Source organism: Enoplosus armatus, chromosome 17, assembly GCF_043641665.1.
Source record: "Enoplosus armatus isolate fEnoArm2 chromosome 17, fEnoArm2.hap1, whole genome shotgun sequence".
Lineage (NCBI taxonomy): Eukaryota > Metazoa > Chordata > Actinopteri > Centrarchiformes > Enoplosidae > Enoplosus > Enoplosus armatus.
In genome coordinates this window covers 9837706-9857966 of record NC_092196.1, presented here as the reverse complement: position 1 = coordinate 9857966, position 20261 = coordinate 9837706, and the positions used below count along the sequence as shown (strand labels likewise).

The window sequence follows — 20261 nt, the reverse complement described above, 5'->3', positions numbered from 1 at the left end:
TAAGGCAGGGCCACCCTTCACCTGTACAACAGCTTCAGTCGGTCTACGTGTGACATGCAGGTCCTGAACTGTGTGTAATGATGTGAAAGTATTCACCAAGATGCAAAGCCATGAGTTTGAGAGATGAAGGTGCAAATCTGGTTTTGCAACCAGATATTCACATAAGGGTTCAAAGGTTTATGATAAAATGAGACTATGACAGGTATTAGACCTCGTCCTGGAGTCCTTGAAGATTGAAAGATTTTTTTGATTGTTCATAGGTTGCAGGATTAATGCGCTGTACACCAGGTTATGCATCTTTTTCTTTTGGCCTTGGAAACAAGTGACTTCCAATAAACAACCCTGCCATAAATACCCATCAGTGTGAGGATCACTACAGAGAGCAATATGTTTGGTTTATGACGCCATGATTTAGAACTTATTTATTTGGCATATTTGTCACACACTGCTGTTCAAGCACCTCTTGCCTCTTGAAATGTCCATTCAGGAGTTTTTTTACCTGAGAGCTTTTGATTTCGAGCTGAAAACATGCCGGCTTACTGTGGACGGAAGGCCAAAACGGAAAGAATATTACTTGGAAAACTCAAAAGTAATTGTCAGACCTTTTTAAAACCAACACATACTGCTTGTGGGCATTCACTTTGAGGCAACTGCATATCTGTCTTTGTCATGCAGTGTCTTTAAAGTGTAGTGACTTTCATGTGGAGGGTCTGTCGTTTGTAGTTGTACAGCTGCAGGTTCTTCTACAATGGAGAACATGTCATGTAAGGCTTCATTCAAACTACATTTGAACCATGCTGTGATTTTGTTTAATCTCAAGGTTGCATGTGATTGCTTTTTACTTTATATACCTTTTGGTTTTTATGGATGCCAACAAAAATCTGTTGATCTTTTGTCTTCCCACAGCCATTGTTTGTGTGTAACAGAATTAAATTTAGTCTTCCAATGTGTCCCACTTTAAGATATATTGTATATGTACATATATTCAGCAATATAAGGTTGTTGGTTTTGACATACAGAGATGTATCAGGTATGATTCTTGTATTCTGAATGGCAGCTGTGAGCCTGCCTTTGGCAGCAGTGTTGATATTGTTAATAGATGACCACCAGCAGCAATACTCTGAATTAAAAAGGGGCATACGTCAATTACTTTCAAATGTATGTTGAGCATTTTGTTGTCTTTCATGTTTTGTTTTTTTTACAGTATATACATAAAAGTCCACTGTCATCACAGATAAATCACCACTAGATGTCACTATAAGTCCTCAGATTAATTACTTAGCACTGCAAAGATTAAACCCAGTTATTGACAAAAATATATTGAACTGAGTCTACACTTAAGATCCATCAAAAATCTGTGAGGATCATCTTGTGAGTCCCATTTGGTCTGGCAGTTTAAGACACTTTATTGTTTTTTCCAGTCATCTGAATGTGGCTGAGATATTTGAACTCAAATCTCAGAAACCTCAGACTGAATGTACTCATCATTTCAGTGTATGTTCTGAATTTCACACGTAAATTGTAGCAGAAGTGATAACAGGCAAGTGTGAGTACGACCCAGGAAGCCGCAGTCTGTTTATCAAAGTGTAAGAGTGTGGCTGCATGTCAGCTATCTACCACAAAGATTATAAATACTGATGCACTGAGACGTGTGACTGACTGTACTCACTGTTCAAATCAAATCAAATTTTGCTTAACTTCGAGAAAATAAATGTACAAGAGTGCAATTTTAAAAATTCTTTAATTTATATCTTTAAAATTAAAAACATCTGAATTGCATTCTACCACCTCCAAAGGCACAGTCATACTTACAGCAGACCAAATTCATAAAACACTGCCACTGAACATCTTTTTTTCTCAATTTGTTTTGTACATAAGAAACAATGCACTATAAAAATGACTAAACATTTTTCTTACTGGGTAAACAATGGCCATTCTATATGCTGTAGATTAAAAGACTGGAGTGATATGTACTCAGCTGTGGTAGCATTAGACTCAATATAAAGGATGATGTGCTGGTTTGAGGCTGCCAATGCCTGTTGAAAACATGCATCGCAGCTTTTTAAAGACATTGTATTTAAAAATCCAAAAAATGACATGTTTACGACAACCAATCTTGACAAACAGTGTTTAAGAATATGGATGTTTGAAGCAAAACAAAGCCATTGGCAGGAGGGCGGCAACGCAGTGAGATGACAGCACAGTGGAGGAAGTTGAGTGTCGGTGGAGGACTGTGCGGAACGAGCCATCAGATCTCTCGTCTGTCACCAAATTCTCTGAACCACACGAGTGTTCACACGAAATCTAACACCTGCACCCCACCATTAAAAACACATCTAAGACTTCAAAGAAAATAAAAAACATTTCAGATAACTCTGTTGGAGCTTGAAAGACAATTAGTCAATATGTGCAAAGAGGCAGGGCCTTAGCCTGTTTGTGGAAAAGTCATCAGATATGATATAGGATTGATAACTGAACGTACAATCACAAATCAATAATGCACACAAAGGTTGCTTACAATGTGTGACAACACAGCACCATACACTGCACAAGAGGTTCACTTAGTGACAACAAAATTCAAAATAGTGGATAAATATACAGTAGAATATAATTATATCACCATTCTTACTCAGGCACAGTCCTCCTTAAAACATAGAAAGATGATTTAAAAACAATGGGATCTGGGATAAAAGCAAACAGGTTTGGCACACATGGAAAAATATATTAAACTAAGGCAAGAAAATGACATGTCAAAGGAAAATGAGGCCACAGAGGAACATATTAGATGGACAGGAATGAAGCACTTGGCAACATAAAAATATGACACATACAGTACCTCTCTCGTGGAACCATATGTTCATTAAAAAAAGAGAGGATTTTTTGCAGCAACAAACGGGAGCCCCAATTCCACAGCCTTAGCTTTATCTTTACAAGTGTGTGTAGCAGCTGCGACAGGCACTCCAAGAACACAAGAACGTTTTCTTTACAGGCGAATAAAATCAAAACAGGAAATCTACACGCGTCTCCCAAATCAAAACCTGAATGCCTTAGAAAATATCTACAGAAGAAACAGTCCACACTTGGCGTGACTCACAATCACACAACCAGACACACATATATACACACCATCATGGAAAAAGCATGTTCAGTCAGCCTCCACGGAGCAACAGTAACAGCAGAGCGGTGTGACCCCAGTGCTCATATAGAAAACACACAGACACACACAAACAAACAAGACAAACCCACCCAAAGATCCCAACCACCTGCTGTCTTTCACAAATGTCACTTCCCTTCTGAAGACACAGCTTCCCACAGCATTTAATGAATTAGTAACAACTAAATTCAGCAGAATGTTGAAGGTCCACTTTGCACCCTCCTCCTGTAGGAGTTACCTTTGCACACACACACATCACAGTATTTTCAAGACCACTTCAATACGGCAGTGACAGTTTTAGGAGGATCTAGGGTGAGCAAAGGTTTCTCAGCAAGGAGACAGCGAGGCTACAGGTTGCAATGCAAGAGAGAAAAAAAAACATGCCTGGCTTTAGTTCATTTTTACAGATCAACGCAACTGAGGATTAAAATGCTCTGTGTTTCTCTTTGCATTGAGAGAGTCTGGTTTTTGAAGCCACATCCTATTGCAATGCCAATGATTGTGTATTGAATCAATGGTGCCAACAGGTGGTTGTGCCATCCAGGCAGCAGCAGTACTGATCGAGTGTGTGTTTTGATTGTGTGTGCGTAAACAAGAGAGACAATTACAGTATGCAGCGAGAGTGTGCACACATTTACAAGATCTATATACATGTGTCAAGTGTATAAATTAGTGTACTTTGTACATATGTGTATGTGTGTGTGTGTATAATCAATATAATCAACCCATGTCTAGTGGTGATACTCTGTGATTAGTTGTCAGCTGATCCGGTTGTGAAGAGGACTCTCTGGTCAGTTCTGGCCAGCTTGGCAGGCGGCTCCAGAGACTCCTCTCCTAGCACGCCACCATCTGAGGGAAGGGACAGCTCCTGGCCTTCGTCATCACTCTCTTCCTCCTCTTCCTCTTCCTCTTCTGGGATAGGCATGGGTAAATGAGTTAGATACAAACAATGCTTGAAACATGACTGTAGTTAGTCTGAGATAGTAGAAATAGTTCAATTACCTTTGTCAGGATCCAGCTGGCTTAGACCCCGGCCTAAACTGGCAAACTAATGGCAAGAGAGGAATATGTTGTGCTGTAAATATTGCTTACTTTCTTTTTATATACTTAATTTACTTAATTTATATATATGTGTGTGTGTGTGTGTGTGTGTGTGTATATGTGTATGTGTTGGTACCTCTCCCATGACAGCAATGGGGGTTTCTCCTTTAGCCTGGGCCACTCTGTGCTCTATCAGGTAGTACATGTACTCATCATACAGCAGGCGGATGAGGTGAAAGGAACCAAAACTGGCTGCACTCCTCAAGGTCAGGTCCCTGATCACCATGGAACTGGAGAGCAGAGATGGTGGGAATTCAGCCATTGCTACACATATGTTCTCTAACTTCTTCTGTAGCTGCCATCAGAGTCAGTTTAAGTTGGAATTTGATATGCCTATTTGATATGTTAATTGACCTGCTGTGCTGATATGCTCACGAAGTTCATGTGATAGCATACCTGTGTCTCTGTAAATGTTCAGCAAGTTCTCACGGCATGGTTGACAGCACGGATGTGCAAAATAAATGCCTGTAACCAAAAGAACGCCTTGTGTTCGTGATTTAACCGGAGGAGAGCTACATCTTCGTCTCAGTGCATACCACTATGACAAAGTTCAAAGCATTATCATTATTGTGGCTGTAAGAGGGTTTGTTAACCTCCTGCCCCAGTGGCACTGTGATAGAAAAATACATTTTATAAACTGACCTACTCAACAACTCAAATTTTTTTCTTTGTGCATCAGAAATGACGACTGAGATAATATATTTATTACAGTAATCTTCGAAGGCGATACAAGACCTGCAATCCTCTCTCTCTCTTTCTGTGCATGTGTTACGTTGTGCCTCTGCAGCCTTTACATTAACCTAACAGCATTTAATTCAGACTTGTGCCGTGCTGAAAGTGATACGGAAATGTGATTAGGTCCAACCTAGTAAGATTGCCGTTGTTATGTAAAAGTGACCAGGATGCTTATTTAGACCATCAGATTAACGTTAAGAGGTGCATGTATGAAAAGGGCTTTAGTTACTTGATTACCTGATGATTCCTTTCACTACAGCTGATTATGTGCAACTAAACTGATTGCAATTCTGATCTGACATGAGCATTAGTGGATGTTACTTGTGGTCAGGATTTATCACACTAATATCTCAAGATAACAAATTCATACCATTCTGTTTTGTGAATTTATAATATTGTTCATACTAGCCATATCAGTTCATACACAACAGTGATTTACCGTTGTAAGAGCATAGAATGTGCTCACAAAGACAACTAAGTAGAATGGGAATGAAAATGTCCAAATGTTTCCTATCACACCTGTAAAAGGACCACTTGAGCAGGAAGAGCTTGGCAGCCTTAGGGAAGGCAGGGCTTTGCTGGTAGGGCTTTAGGACCTGGGAGACCACACCATCTAGCCACGCAGCCCACTGTTCCAGGGAGTTCTGCTGCTGGAGAGTCAGCTTAAAGTCCTGCTCCAGCCGCTGGACAACGCGGTCTTCACACCGGCACACCCATGAAGCCTGCTCCTGCAAAAGGTGAAGAGGATGAGGGCAATGTGTCAGTGAGAGGCAGTCACACCTGGCATTAGTTGTACCAGTAAGGGGCAGCGGGGCGACAGACTATCCTTCAAACCGAAGGTTCAGGTTAAAGTCCTTGTGTAAGAAATATATTTTTTGCCAAGTTGTCTCTAGACAAGACACTAAATCACTTCCAGGTGTGGGATTCTATGTCCAACCATATGCTCTACTTGAGTTTCTGAGAAAAAGCTAGAGGGCTTGGTTTACATTTCCTGGGTAGGAAAGTTGCAGAAAAGACAGACTGATTGCTGTGATGGAATGACTAACACATGAAACCTCATTAAAACCACATGTTACAGTAGAAATAGTTGTCAATGCACGACACCAAAAACAATGCAAGATTAAACCACAAACACTGAAATTCATGTGAGGTGACATGAATGCTACCAGCACACAGCGTTTAGAGACTAAACCAACCTGGACGTTAGCAAAGTCGACGCGGTTAAGGTCAGAGAGCATCTGGTTGATCTGGGCTGTGTTCTGGAGGACAGCCCGGGCTGCCTGGGCGAGGTGGTTCAGACTGGTGTAGCGACGCAGTGTCTGGGCAAATGCATTGGCTGACGTTACCTGAGAGAGCACGAGGCGAAAATGATGAAAGAACATCAAAAATATGTTTTTCATAACCATTACAAATAACCTAATCTAACACTTTTTTGGCGTACTTAGGGTGAGCAATGTACTGTATGTTCAGTTCTGGCCTGGGCCTGAGTAGAAGGGGCATGTAAGAGATGCATGTCATTGATTAAGTGTTGCAGGACTATATTTATCAACATGACCTTGTATTTCACTTAAGCACATAACGTTGTCAGGGTCAATAATACTGGTGAAGTAGTCCATTCACACTGTGAAAACACTTCATAGTGAGACTGTTTCCCATTAGAAATAATTGTTCAGAATATGATGGACCTAGAAATGTTGCTGCATTTATTTTCACAAAAGCTGCACTGCCGAGCTGGCAAATAATGGGACTGTATTTTATGTAAAATCAGCTCTAGCCTGTGTTTACACAACCACAAGGAGGAAAACTCACAGACAGAAAATGGGTTTTAGTTTTACACCTAATAATTTCTGAGCTTGCAATCAATCTCAACAAAAGTATGGTTTTGCAATGCCTGATCCTATTGGCCTAAAAAGCAGCTTGTTCCATGTCTCAGAAAAATGTTGTTCCACCAACTGCAGGCTGCTACATGGGGACTGTACCTTGATGCGGACCATTTCCTCAGGGATGTTCATCATGGCATTGGTCAACCAGCTCTCCAGGCTTTTGGCAAAGTTGCGGATGGCTTGAGTTAAGGCACCTGGGGGCAAACAGAGATAAGAGAGGTCACTTCATGTTTTTATTTTCTTCTCCCCTGAGAATGTACCAGTATACAGGATTATCAAACACCTGGTGCACATAGCTAGGTTCCTGCTGGACAAACAGATTTCTTGGCCATGTAAATGCATAACCAAACTTCCAATGTGATTCCAATTTACATGGAAGACAAAGACCTAGGATCAAAGGACAGATCCTTTCTTTCTCATAGTAGTGTTCAAAGAACTTGTCTGACTAAAATTGAAACTGAAACTGAAGGAAATAAGTCTAAATTCCAATAAGTTTCCACAGAAGAGGGGGCACGCAGTAAGGGAAAACGGTGTGCTCTCCAGTTCATGAGTCCAAATGTTTCTACCAAGAAAAAGAAAATTCTTATAGAAGAATGTAGAATTGTTTATATTAAGTGAAATGTTCGGCTGCTTTGTTCTCTCATAGGTTCATTCTAAATACTTCCAGTTGGCACTAAGGTTGGAGAATAACTCTTTATCTGTACAGGCAAATAGTGTATGTATGGACAAATATGCTCTCATGGCAACTGTAATTATTTTGTCACTACTGACAAGAGAGTAAAGTAAATGGACAAATTTATTATCTAGAAATGTCAGATATGAAAATGTATTTTTTCTTCTGTGTGGTCATTTTTGAGGTAAAATTATTGTTACATGTTATTTTGTTATTTTGTGTATGTGCTTATTACTCTATGCACCATTCAATATTTCACAGTATGGTGTTTTACTACATAAGCATTCTTCTTGTAGAGCCTTACTGGGGATGGGCCTGAGGACATCAGGGATGAGGATCTCCACCAGGCCCTGGTACAGGCTGTTGTCACAGTCACGACTCCAGCGCAGCACAGGCTCATACTTGCACAGCAACACCAGGCAAGACTTAGGGAGACGCTTCTCTGACTCATCGTGACTGCCAACACACATACAGTTTTAATTTCCTGCATTTTGTATACAATTGCACTACTTCTGCAATAACTACCATGTTTAGGACAAAAACTGAGGCTTATAAGTCTTGACCACTCACACAGCCAACGTGGCATCTCCAGCCTGACTCTGGCTGAACCTCCAGAAGGTCTTCCACAGAGTTTCCACCAGGGTAAACTGTAGGTTGACCATCACATCTAGTATGGCCTGACAGAACACAGAGAGTACATCTTATACTTCAATGACTTCAATAAATAAGTGAGCACATATAGATTATCAGAAGATCAACTGGACTGACACAAAGTAAGGAAAACAAGGATCAGTTTAATGTTAAATATTCTCCCTCAGTTGTCTAATAATATGACTTACAAACGTTCAGTTATTATTGTCTAACCCTTTAAGTTACAGTGGGTACTTTCATTCAAAGTAGTCTTCCACTGACAACTAGATAAAAGAGGCAACCTCATCAATACTTAATGGTTGCCCGCCAGCTAACCAATGTCCTTTCAGTCGGTTACCTCACAGTGTTCTCTGTACAGCAGCTGAAAGCTCTTTATGTGCTCCAGCTCAATGCCCTCTGGCAGAGACTTCCCCTGCAGGTCGATGTCTGGGAACTCTGGGAGAGCTCTGGATGCATCTGCAACACAGGAATCAGTATCAACTGTAAATAATATCATCTTATATGTTGCTGCAGAGAGGGTGATCGGCTGCAACCTTCCATCTCTTCAGGACCTGTACTCCTCCAGGACCCTGAGGAGAGCAGGGAAGATCGCCGCCGACCCCTCCCACCCCGGACACCATCTGTTCGACCCCCTCCCCTCTGGCAGGAGGCTGCGGTCCATCAGGACCAAAACCTCCCGCCACAAAAACAGTTTCTTCCCCTCTGCAGTCAACCTGACAAACTCACACTGACACCCCCCCCCCCCCAGAACACAAACACAAGCTATACGTTATATTAACGTACATCACCCCTGTCCCCCCTGCGTTACATTAACGCACCCACCCCCTACTGGACACTTTATCTGGACACTTTACTTTATTCTGGTCAAAACTGCACTGTTTGTTATCTGCACTGTTTGTTATTTATCTTGTTTTTATTTTTTATTTTTATTCTATTTTACTTTTTATATTCTACTTATTTGTTATCGAATCAATAGCACCTTCAGACCACAGCAAATTCCTTGTAATGTATGTTACTTGGCAATAAACAGTTTCTGATTCTGATTCTGATTCTGGTATGTATATTGTATTTTCTCAATAATACCATCAGAATTATAAATATTCTTTAAGGCAAATCCTTCAGCATCACTTTCATACCTGTAGGCATTTGTTCACTGTTCACTGAACTCACCTAGGAACTGCTGGTACTGCTGAACCTGGGTGCTGATGTCCACCTGCCCTGACCCCTGCTGCTGTTGCTGCTGTTGGGCTGCTCCTGATGTTGTGCCATTGGTCATTCCCTCTACTTTATGCACGGGCTTCAACCTGATAGGAACGGGGATTAAGTACATAAGATAGCGAAGATGAAACATTCAGATCTACACAAAGATGATGAATTAAGTGAAACAAAATGGCAATTCTGTCCTATTATATAGCAGATGTCTGGCACTGTGAGAGAATTTAAAATAACATTTATAGTGTGAGAGTCAGTGATACAACTGTATGTAGGAAATGGACACGCTGACAATAGATGTGTGAGTGTAGTGTAGGGATGTTTATGTGTGTACCTCTGTTTCTGTGAGAAGGGTTGTTGCCTCATGGCCAGATGTTGCTGGTCTTCCATCAGACGGAGAAGTGAAGAGCCCGCCTTGATCCTCAGCCCGTAGTAGTGGTATTTAGAATTACCCCTGTCAGGAACACATAAAATATGTTTTAAAATAGAATTGGACCTGCATCTCCCTTAGTTCATCTATACAGGAGAAAACAAGAGGACGTGAAACGGGGGGTTATATTGTCTATATGAACCTATGGTAACTGCCCCAAACCTACATACATAGTCTCAGCACACACTGATTTAAAAATCATAATTTCATAAAATACAATAACCATATAGTATACTGCATTGTTTAACTAAACCCCTATTACCAAACATTTCTAAAAAGTCAATCTCACTTGCTCACTCTCCCCTCCTTTTTCAAACTCACTCACCCACTCACAAGCTGTCTGTCTTCATCTCTTCCCACACTTCTTCCCACGATCATTTTAGGCAAACACTTTGCAATGCTCCACAGAGCTTTATAGATTTTCCTAGAAAAATCTCCATTGGTCTCCTGCAGAGAACTTTGCATGGGTGTCCACTAATTGAGATCTATATGCATGAGTATCATACAGTGCGTATAAAGAGGATGTCTGTGCTGCTGATGTGCATCGCTGTGGTAGGGAGAGATTGTGGGAGAAAGTGTTGTCTCTGCACTTCTGTGTGTCTCTCTCTCTTTGCCTGCTCTCTCTGTGATGTCATGCTGACAGCGTTTTCTGTCTAATTTGTTTCTGTCAGCAGAAACACATTTGAAAGAAAACTACATTTAAAAATCTGCACTGTCAATATATACAATCCTGTCATGTCATACAGGGAAGCGGATATAAATGGGTTGCATGTGTGCGTGTGCACCCCTGTGTGGTCTATCTTCTATAACTGACTTTTGGGTGTCTGATCACCCATCTTACCGTGTGCCCAGGCGTCGTGTGCGTAGCCCCATGAACACAGATCTAATGAGTTTCCCGAAAGAAGCAGCATTAACAGGCTCTAGTTTCTGCTCCTGGCAGTGCAGCAGATAGTGGCAGTAGAGGGTGGAACGTGGCAGACTCACTCCTTCAGCTGTCTCATAGTTGTCCAGCAACCACTGTACCTGACACGCAGGCAATGAAAAAAAGAAAATAGCTGGTGCAGTTAGCAAAGCCAATAGATACAAACAGGAAAACGCACATCAACATATGTGCACACAAAAATATGCACGCTTATTTGCAAACACACTTTCCAAATTTTTCAGCTCAATACACAGTACATGCACACACATTTTTCTAATCAACAAATTATAAAAACATAAACAAATTCATACACATTTACTGTTTGTTGATCATTTGGGAATGAAAACACAAATACGTTTGTTTGCGTGCCGTGGCATACAACTTTGGTATGCAATGAATTAATGACCTGGAATACTGATGGGATGTTTGCCAAAGATAGGTTGGTTACTATTATCATATGGGGTTCAATATGATGAATTTGGGATGAACAATATAGTGTTGGGGCATTTCAGGCAAATTAAAAATGCCCCTTGTCACATGCACTGTAATGATATGAAAATGATGAGGTCATGGTTTTGTTTTCTTTGAAGAGGAAATCACAGTTAAAAATACTGCATGCTATACCAAGTGTTGTTGTCATCAATACTAAAAGTATTATATCATCCGCAGCTAATATTTTCTGGTACTAATACGAATCTCCACATTTTTAATTGTGCTTTCCACTGGACAAAACTATGACATCATCAGTGTGCGCCACCAAAGGGTTGTGTGGATGAGAACAAAACGAGAAGAAATTCCTGCGCTTGGCGCCTCTGCATACCTTCTTGTCTGCCGACGGCACGCTACTCTCCTCGCCCTCTGTAATACTCACAGTGGCTGGGGAGGCGCGGGCGGTGTGTGAGTAGTTCTGATTGTTGCCAGCTGCCCCTCCACTGCTGCTGCCTAGCATGTAACCCCCCTGGATCACATAGCTGCCTGCTGCTCCACCGTTGGTGCCTGCCCCTTCCCCTGCCCCATTGGTGGTGCCACCTGTGGTCACCACAGTGGCCCCTCCCCCTGCTGCACTGGTGGGCTGGGCCACAAACATGGACACACCCCCTGTTGTGCCAGCAGTCACAGAGACGGTTAGAGGTGTACCAGGGGTGGAGGCCTGTGAGCCTGAGGTTGGCTGACCTTCATAATACTGGGCAGCTGTGGTCTGGGTGTACAGGGGTGTGTCAGTGTAAGGGAAGGCGCTGGAACGACTGGATGAAAGACATGAAAAGATGTGTTACAAACTGTAAAAAGGAAAAGGTTCTGCCTGGACATGTGTTAGATGATGGACACTGTTTTATTCTAACATGGTGCTGGTGGTGTAGTTGGTGTCTCCTCCTTCCACATACTGCACTTGATTGGTGTACACATGTTGAACTGGCACTGGTGTGAGTTGCTGCTGGACCTAAGGAGAGGGCACAACATACACACACAAAAATCAATAAATTCTTGCCCGCCTAGTTAGACCATATTAACTGTATCATCACCTGGGAATTTTTAAATTTTTCATGTATATTTTCTTTTGCAATTATAACTTATGTACATTTCTTAGCTACAGGTAGATTCTCTGTCTCCTTCACTCTATAGCAGCAGTCTCCCTTGTGTCCCTGACCTACTTGGAAAGTGGCAGTTGTAGCCCTCAGTGGTGGCTGATCAGGGCCTGAGCTTGTGACTGCAGAGTAGGCTCCAATCTCTCTCTCCGCATGTACAGAGAGCAAGTACAGTGACTGATAATACTGAAGGAGGTCCAACGGGAGGTAGAGGGGCTTTCCGCAGCATTCTCGTATGTGGTCCGCTGATGCCCAGGCCAGGCACTCTGGCTGTCCTATCTCATGATGCATCTGCCATTCCTCTAGATTCTTAACTCTGACTAACGCTGTCACCTCAGTGCTAGGGAGGAGCTGGAAGCCAGCAGAGGCAGGTTCAACCACAGATGTGATTAGAGACTAATATTACGCCAAAATGTGAGGAAGGTTTTGCATATCGCATGTGTGATGACATGTGATGACCTGTTTGTTTGTATTCCACAAATGTGTGTTGGTCAGTGACGGTACAAGTGATTATCAGACATCATATTTGACCAGCAATGATGAACTGTGTGTGTTTGACTTACCTCCGGGCTGATATGAACAGGCTGTAGACTGGTCACACTGAGCTGGGTGCCTGGCTCAGTCTTGGCTATCTGAGAGGTGGCCTGCACCACAGACCTCTGTTGAGATGAAAATACTATATAGTTTTAAAAGTCAAAGAAACATTAATTTCATGTTGTGTTGTAAGTATGTGCATGTTTTACCTGTTGAGCCGCCTGTACCTGCTGAACAACCTGCGTGGGAACTCCTGTCTGCACCACAGCTGGAGGGGGGCTAGAGTCCGAAACACTGTCACTTGAGTGAAGAGAGCCCTCTGAAGGACAAAGATGGGAATATAAATACATTCACAAGTTGGTGACATTATTTTATCTCCTTTAAATCTCCTTTATAAGACACATCTTTAAGCAACTCAAATTTTATGAGGAGTAACTGCTAAAATATGGATTGATTATGTAAATGCTGCTTCTTTGCATGTAGAATTGCAAAGCCCTAAACTGACCTGGTCTGTTAGTGCCAATGAGATATAATGGCATGTGATGTTCAGCCCTTACCTGTGACTGTAACAACAATGTACTGAGGAGTGCTTTGAGCATTTCCAGACTGTGTGGGGGAGCCCTGGATCTCTGCAGTCACATACTGTGTCTGAGCTGGCTGGGCCTGTGCTGTGGACTGGGCTTGACTTCCAGCTACAGGCTTCTGATTGGTGATGGATGTGGCTTGATCAGTGGGAGTAGTTTGTCCTGTGGGTGTGACAACAGTGGGAGTAGCCACAGTAGTCTGAATCTCAGCCAGAAATTGAGTGGCAGTTGGAGGGGTGGAGGTTGCGTCAGGTTGCCCTGTTGTGACATTAACACCAGTCCCCTGGGGTTGGGCTGCCGGCTGGATCTCACCTACGTAGCCTGAGGTGGCCATTACTGGAGCTGGGAATCACCCTATGGAACAAAAACAGGTGACTAGTTTTGCATTCCTAGTAAATATTAGGGATGTCTGAAATGGTCAACCCAAGTTCAGGTTCAGTAAAATTATTGTGCCCCGACTCTCTCATTCTTTGTGTACATAAATAAATACAGACCATCCATACAATAACATTTAAAACCTACCACCCATATCACCATATACCCGTGCACTCACAACTAACATTGCATACATGCTGTTTACAAAAAGTGATCAGTGCAGCGCATTAGCTATTCAGCAGCCTGACTGCCTGTGGGAAAAAACTGAGACGGGTGGTGTGAGATTTTAAATGTTTGTTTCCAGGTTATGTTTTGTTAGAACAACATGTCATTCGATCTTTCAAGTCACTGTATAATCATTAAGATAGAGACAAGGCAGGGGATAGAGATCTAGATCTAGATCTAGCTTTTTGGTAGGTAGGAGGGGTACAATTCTCCATTTTGGAGGATGTAGCTCAACAAAATGTAATGAATCACAGCTTCTAGTAAAATATTACTTGTATGTATAACTAGCAGTACAGAGTAATTCATTAATATTTTGGAGTCTGGAGTCCAACTTGTAAAATGTCATGGGCAACACTTGGACATGAGGCATGTAATGTTTGTTGCATGATCTCTTAAAAGTGTAAATCAGATGGTGATCTGATCACAATTTCCCTCCCTATTTTTTTCAACTAGCTTTAATCTGTGGTCAACAGTTCATATCTTGGAGACTATTAGGAATATTTCAACCTTTTCATTTGTTGCCTAGATGCAAATGAATGAGTAAGAAGAAGGTACTACTGTGGCTGACCTGTTGGTGGTGCAGCTAATGTGGAAATGTGGGGGAGGACGAGCATTGACGGGAACAAGCATTTCGGTGTCTCATTACCTGTAATGTGATCACACATCCTAAGGCCATTCACATATACAGTTATGCCTGTAGCACAAAATGGGAAAATCCCATACCACATTGCTTTAATATTGCAATGCAGGCTGTTGTTATGCTTTAAGTCACACACAATTACGAGATTACATGTACACTTTGTCCCTAATTTGTTGACATTTTTAATACAATATTCTAGATACTAACTTATAAACTTCGTGCCTTTGTTCATCTTTGTTTGTCAACTGATTAAAAAAAAAAAAAGATAGGACAGATGAAAGTGAAACCTATGCTACATCTGTGTTTTCAAAACCAAATGAGGGTTCATAATCCTTACGTTAATGGTCAACCTGCTACAAGAAAGCGTATTACAAATATATAAAGTTGCTCATACAGCAAATCAGTGAACAAACACGTTACACTGAACTCGGACCTGCAAAACGCTCTCCTTCGCCACGCCCATTAGATGTTAAATGTCCGCCACCTGCCCCAGCTTCTTCAACTCTCCATTAACGACAGGACGATATTTCAGTTGCCTGTGATTGTTACAACTCTGCCCTTGCCTTAACAGTAATCCCAAAACTGTCAAAGTAGTCACTCTTTTAATTTGACGAACGTTACCCTAATTTCTCCCCTATGGGTAGTTCACGTCATGTAGTCAGGGACTTGGTTTCGCGTTGTACCGGCTGCTGGAAAAAACATAATGTCTTAAACCGCCACAGAAAGCAGGTAAATGATCGTTAAAAAGTACGAGTGACCGTTGCTGATGAGCAGAAGCGAGCACGCGTCTGTCGTGACAGCACTGATGGTAGCTATCTAGCAAGGTAACACGGGCAGCAAGCTAACTGGTCTCTACAACAACCGCCATTTTGTACCTTTTGCATTTGACATCGCCATAACAACGGCCTGCTTGAGTATGCATCTGTAGCTGCGTCGTCATGGCAGGCACAATTCAGTGTCACTGGAATGAGTTTCGGCCGCAAACTACCCCATTCAAGAAACGGACTCGACTGACCCTATCTGTAAGACGGCTAGCTTGCAGGCTAACCTCAGCTAACACTGGAAGGCAGTTGCCTGTTATGGCTACTGAAACAACAAGGGAAAAAGGCAATAGCACAATTCAGTTGAAGCATAATTGGTCATAAAATATTTCCTATATGTAAAGAGCTTCACCTCTGGTTCCACGTGTGTATTTCCCACCGGTAAAATGTCTTCTTTTATTTTTATGGCGGATTCAGTTGTTGTTGTTGTTGATTCTCGTTGCTGGGCTCTTGTCGCCAGGGCTACCGTGGCTATGGCGCTTCGTCCTCACCAGGGCAACTGTTGCTACCCACCCGCTCCCTTCCCTCCCCCTTCTTTGCTGTGATTGGCTGAGTACTGTCAAATTGTCTTAAAGTCACAGGAACAGCATTTTTTTTTTACTACAAAGCATTCCACGCCCATTTGTGGAACATCCCTGTCTATCATAGACATTACATTTTTACAACTAAGGCGGATGCCATGCCAGTGACAGTAATAGGTTCTTCTTAGTGCTTGTCAAAATTCTGCAGTTAATGATTTGATAGTGTCATAGTAACTCTATCTAAAATTTAAAACAGAGTGGCAATAGCCAATACAATTACTACATGTACTACCCATTTGTCTTTGGTGATGATACATCTGTCTGGTACATTTGGATACATTGAAACCAATCTCATTCAGTGAATGGCCTTAATTGAATGACTTATCTGACAAATAAGGAACAGTGATTTGATTCTAGTGACAGTTTGTTTTTGATTAAGTCTTCTTCCTAATACTGTAGATTTATTTTACAAATATGTTGGACACACACTCACTTCATCTCACTTCAGCAAGGTATTCTAGCTCCAGTACCAGTGTTGCTAAGAAACAAATTTTCTGTCAGCAATTTTTGTATAATATTATAGGATAAAACACAACACATCTGATAGCAGAACATATATTTCTGTGTGATATATCAGTGTGAATCACCCACTACCAGCTACTGCTAGCCCTGGATAACCATTTTACTACCCTAAGTCACTTTTTATAGTTATGACAGAACACATAAATGACAATGCCTGCTGTGTACTGTAACACAAACTTGTAATTTGTAAATCATTCCAAAAACACCCCATAAAACAAATTATATAGCATATAGGACCAGATTATATACAAATATCTACAGTACATATTGTTGATACACCACACATTTATAAAAAGTACGGGCCATTGCATTTTCATATTGCTCCCGTGACCTCCGCAGGTCACTTCTGTGACACTGTGTTAATGAATGTCAGGGTGGACACCCTCCTAAAATGCCATTTTGTTTGCTTGTTATCATCACATTAATTACAAATTCATCATCCCCATTGTAATTTCCTAAACGAGCGACCTTTGACTATGTGGATACACAGATAAAAATATGTTTTATTTTTGTCTGACTCATAATAAGACTTCTATGTTATCTGACTTTGAAAATGTCACTAGTCCTGTCTCAGTCCTCCCAGTTCACCTTTTGGCAAAGAGATGACAGAATAAGCGATTTTCAAGAGAAAGGGAAAATAATATATATGGAAGTTATACATGGTCTTTTGTAGATGAAATGGCAAAACTGATGTAAATAATTGTGATATCAGTCACAATGGCCTAAATATATTCCTATAGTGGTGTCAGCAAGTGTTAGATCTTATCAGGGGAATTCATGGCAACATGTGTAATTAGGCCTGAAAGTGTTCAGGCAATGTCAGTTCACCATATGGTTTTATCATTTTTACTTTTGAAAGGAATGACCTTGACAATGCACCTCTTCCTTTAGGACTTAAGATGTTGCTCTACGTGTTGAATATCCCCATGGTGTATTCATTGGTGTCAGCTGCCAACTTGAAGATTCATTTTGCAATTTAAATAAATTGTCAGATTTTCTTTGATTTGTTTGACTAGTTTATTTAGCTCGTAGAATATCCATGCATCTTATACAACAATCTATGGTATCATTGGGGACAAGAGACATGATGATTTAGCAATTTATAGTTTATAGCCACAATGTAACAAAGGAAATTGCCATGCCCCATGGGAAACATATAGATGGAGACAGACTTGTAATTTACCAGTATGCTATAAAAGTTTATTATATCACCAACTTTTTACCTTCGGTTGATATTATTAATGTCAATATGGTCCTTGTATTCACACTCACTACATGACCCATGATTATGGAATGTTTTACATATTAAATGTAAGAGGGATCCATTGAAGTCATAATATTGAGGGACATTAAAGGTGACAAAAGTGCTTCTCATGCTGAAACACAATTAGATCATTGAGGCCTCTGACATATTCATTAATTATGCCACCTTTGGTCCGCTTTTTGTCTCCATAAAGGTCTCTGACTGTATCTCTCTTTCAAATCTGTTCTTCTCTCAGAGAAGGCCTGCATGCGCAGTATGCATGTCTCCCTTGCAGTGCTCCAAACCCCTTTATAAACCACGCCTGGGTCACCCAGAAAGTCATAGCTCCAGCAAGCAGGGATATAGAAAGCTAAGTGCTGCTCAAAGCAAAGAATCTCCTGTCATTTTTACCACCTCTATTTTGCACTATATACCTTGGGTACTATGTGGAAAGCTTTGGTACTGGCTGTGTGTCTGCTGGTGGCTGGGGCTCAGCCAATGGACAATCCAACATATGGGGTGAAGCTATGTGGCCGTGAGTTCATCCGGGCAGTCATCTTCACTTGCGGAGGTTCAAGATGGAGACGGTCACTCAGGAGTGCAGGTGAGGGGCTGACATTTTCACCATTACTGACTTTGTGATGTCTCTTATCTACAATCACTGTTAGCATTTCATCTGGTGACTATGTATATTATTTAATGTACTGACTAAAACATAATCAGTCATTGTATGAGATCAACCCCCCCCCCCCCCCCCGATCCTTGTGAATTAATTGTATTTTCATGATGAAGTTTTTGTCTTCACCTTCTGCTGCTCATTTGTGATCATGTACAATTGTGCAGAAGAGCATGTGCCATTGATAACTTCAATGTAGGGGGAAGAAATTCTGAGAATACTACTAATTACAATTCATTTGAATGTTCATGTTGTTTGTTATAGTTGGCTTAGTCAGTGTTTACCATATGGAAAATCAATGCTGGAATCAGAGAGCTATAATTCTCATTTAAAATGTCATTAGATGTACAATATTGTGTATTAGTAAGTTTTGAACCTTTGACCCTAAAATTATGTCCCTGGGACTCTCTTTTCCTCCATCATGCCTTTTTCAGAAATTATTTTAACAACATTGCAGATAATGGACAGAGGCAGGCTATTATTTAATGAGTACATTCTCTAATGCTTCATTTGCCCATTTTACTGCAGCGGATGTTTCAGAGGACCCATTCAGCTCCCGTCAGGAGGAGTCCTCAGAGGGCTTGAGTCAGAACTCTGTGGTGGAGAGTCTCCTCCAAAGGAACAGAGATTCAAGCTTCTCACCCAGAGACGACCAGGAGCGAGTGTTCAGCAGGCCTACCCGTTCTTTCATCACTGAGGAGATCCTGGAAGCCCTTCGCAAGGCTGACCGCAAGGGCCGGGACGTGGTGGTGGGTCTGTCCAATGCCTGCTGCAAGTGGGGCTGCAGCAAGAGCGAGATCAGCTCCCTTTGCTGAGAGTCAACCTTCGCCATCTGAGTCAATACACATATATTGCATACATAAGTACACAAACCAACACAAATATACACACACACATTCACCTTTTTTCCCCCCATTTTTTGTGAATCTTAGGTCATTTTATATCCAATGTCTTTTGGTTAAACCATTGTAACTGTTTGAATTGCTGTGTTATTTTTAGTATATGTGAAGTGTATGGAAAGGGCTGCCATGTGTTTGAAATGTTTATATATATATTTCTGTTAAAAATCTATTCCAGGCTTTGTAATGAACAGCCTTAATCGTTCAATCTTGCAAAGCTGTTTTGTCCTACCCAACCACTGCCATACACATTGTAATAAACTTTCTTTTGCTTCTTTTTTGCTTTCCAACTGCGAATTCAAGGGAATAAAATGATCATTTGACAACAGGTCATAATGTCTAATCTTGTATGTAAATTATGAGTATATTGTTGGTATTTTGCATTTGTTTCACACAGAGTGCTAAATGAAAATATACAATTACAAGTAAAAGTCCCGCTTTTAAAAGTGGGTAAAAGTACATAAATATTATCACCAAAATGTACTTAAAGTATCAAAAATAAAAGTATCTGCATACAAATGACCCCTGTAGTAACCATACATTGTCACGTTGTTAATACTGAGCTAGTTTTACCTACATTATATACAGTAAAGTATTTTAGTCCAGTGGTTCCCAATCCAGAGTGTCACAAGATTAATTTGAGGATAATTTAGCCTTGTTGACACTTGAACGATGGGCCTCAACCACACACTGTTTTGTTTTTTTGTAAGCAGTTATAAGCCAAAAAGGTTGGGAACCACTGGTTTGATCTTCAACAATGCATTGTATTTTATACGTTTATCATATATCTTTTTAATGTCAAATCTTAATCTGAAAA

At 41.1% G+C, this 20261-nt stretch overlaps 2 protein-coding genes across 2 annotated transcripts; one reads left to right on the top strand and one right to left on the bottom strand.

The window, feature by feature from the left end:
* Positions 1-3905: 3905 nt before the first annotated feature.
* Positions 3906-13796, bottom strand: rfx1a (regulatory factor X, 1a (influences HLA class II expression)). Its single transcript, XM_070922424.1, has 18 exons — positions 13436-13796; positions 13088-13197; positions 12908-13003; positions 12411-12695; positions 12102-12199; positions 11582-12005; positions 10681-10862; positions 9744-9863; positions 9368-9501; positions 8535-8653; positions 8117-8223; positions 7851-8002; positions 6970-7067; positions 6187-6336; positions 5510-5718; positions 4332-4485; positions 4157-4202; positions 3906-4066 (listed from the first exon to the last, which is right to left on the bottom strand). Exons 1-18 carry the CDS (start codon positions 13794-13796, stop codon positions 3906-3908), a joined length of 3006 nt encoding a protein of 1001 aa, XP_070778525.1.
* A 4517-nt stretch (positions 13797-18313) lies between these two features.
* On the top strand, positions 18314-19360 carry rln3a (relaxin 3a). Its single transcript, XM_070922426.1, has 2 exons — positions 18314-18473; positions 19074-19360. Exons 1-2 carry the CDS (start codon positions 18314-18316, stop codon positions 19358-19360), a joined length of 447 nt encoding a protein of 148 aa, XP_070778527.1.
* Positions 19361-20261: the final 901 nt, after the last annotated feature.

What these genes read in the sequence shown, in the direction of transcription:
- rfx1a (XM_070922424.1), bottom strand. Translation starts at nt 13,796, where the DNA reads ATGGCCACCTCAGGCTACGTAGGTGAGATCCAGCCGGCAGCCCAACCC. An exon ending in CATTGTTGTTACAGTCACAG is followed by an intron (nt 13,198 to 13,435) that starts GTAAGGGCTGAA and finishes TTTGTCCTTCAG; the next exon opens with AGGGCTCTCTTCACTCAAGT. An exon ending in CTGTTCATATCAGCCCGGAG is followed by an intron (nt 12,696 to 12,907) that starts GTAAGTCAAACA and finishes GCTGGCTTCCAG; the next exon opens with CTCCTCCCTAGCACTGAGGT.
- rln3a (XM_070922426.1), top strand. Translation starts at nt 18,314, where the DNA reads ATGTGGAAAGCTTTGGTACTGGCTGTGTGTCTGCTGGTGGCTGGGGCT. An exon ending in ACGGTCACTCAGGAGTGCAG is followed by an intron (nt 18,474 to 19,073) that starts GTGAGGGGCTGA and finishes ATTTTACTGCAG; the next exon opens with CGGATGTTTCAGAGGACCCA.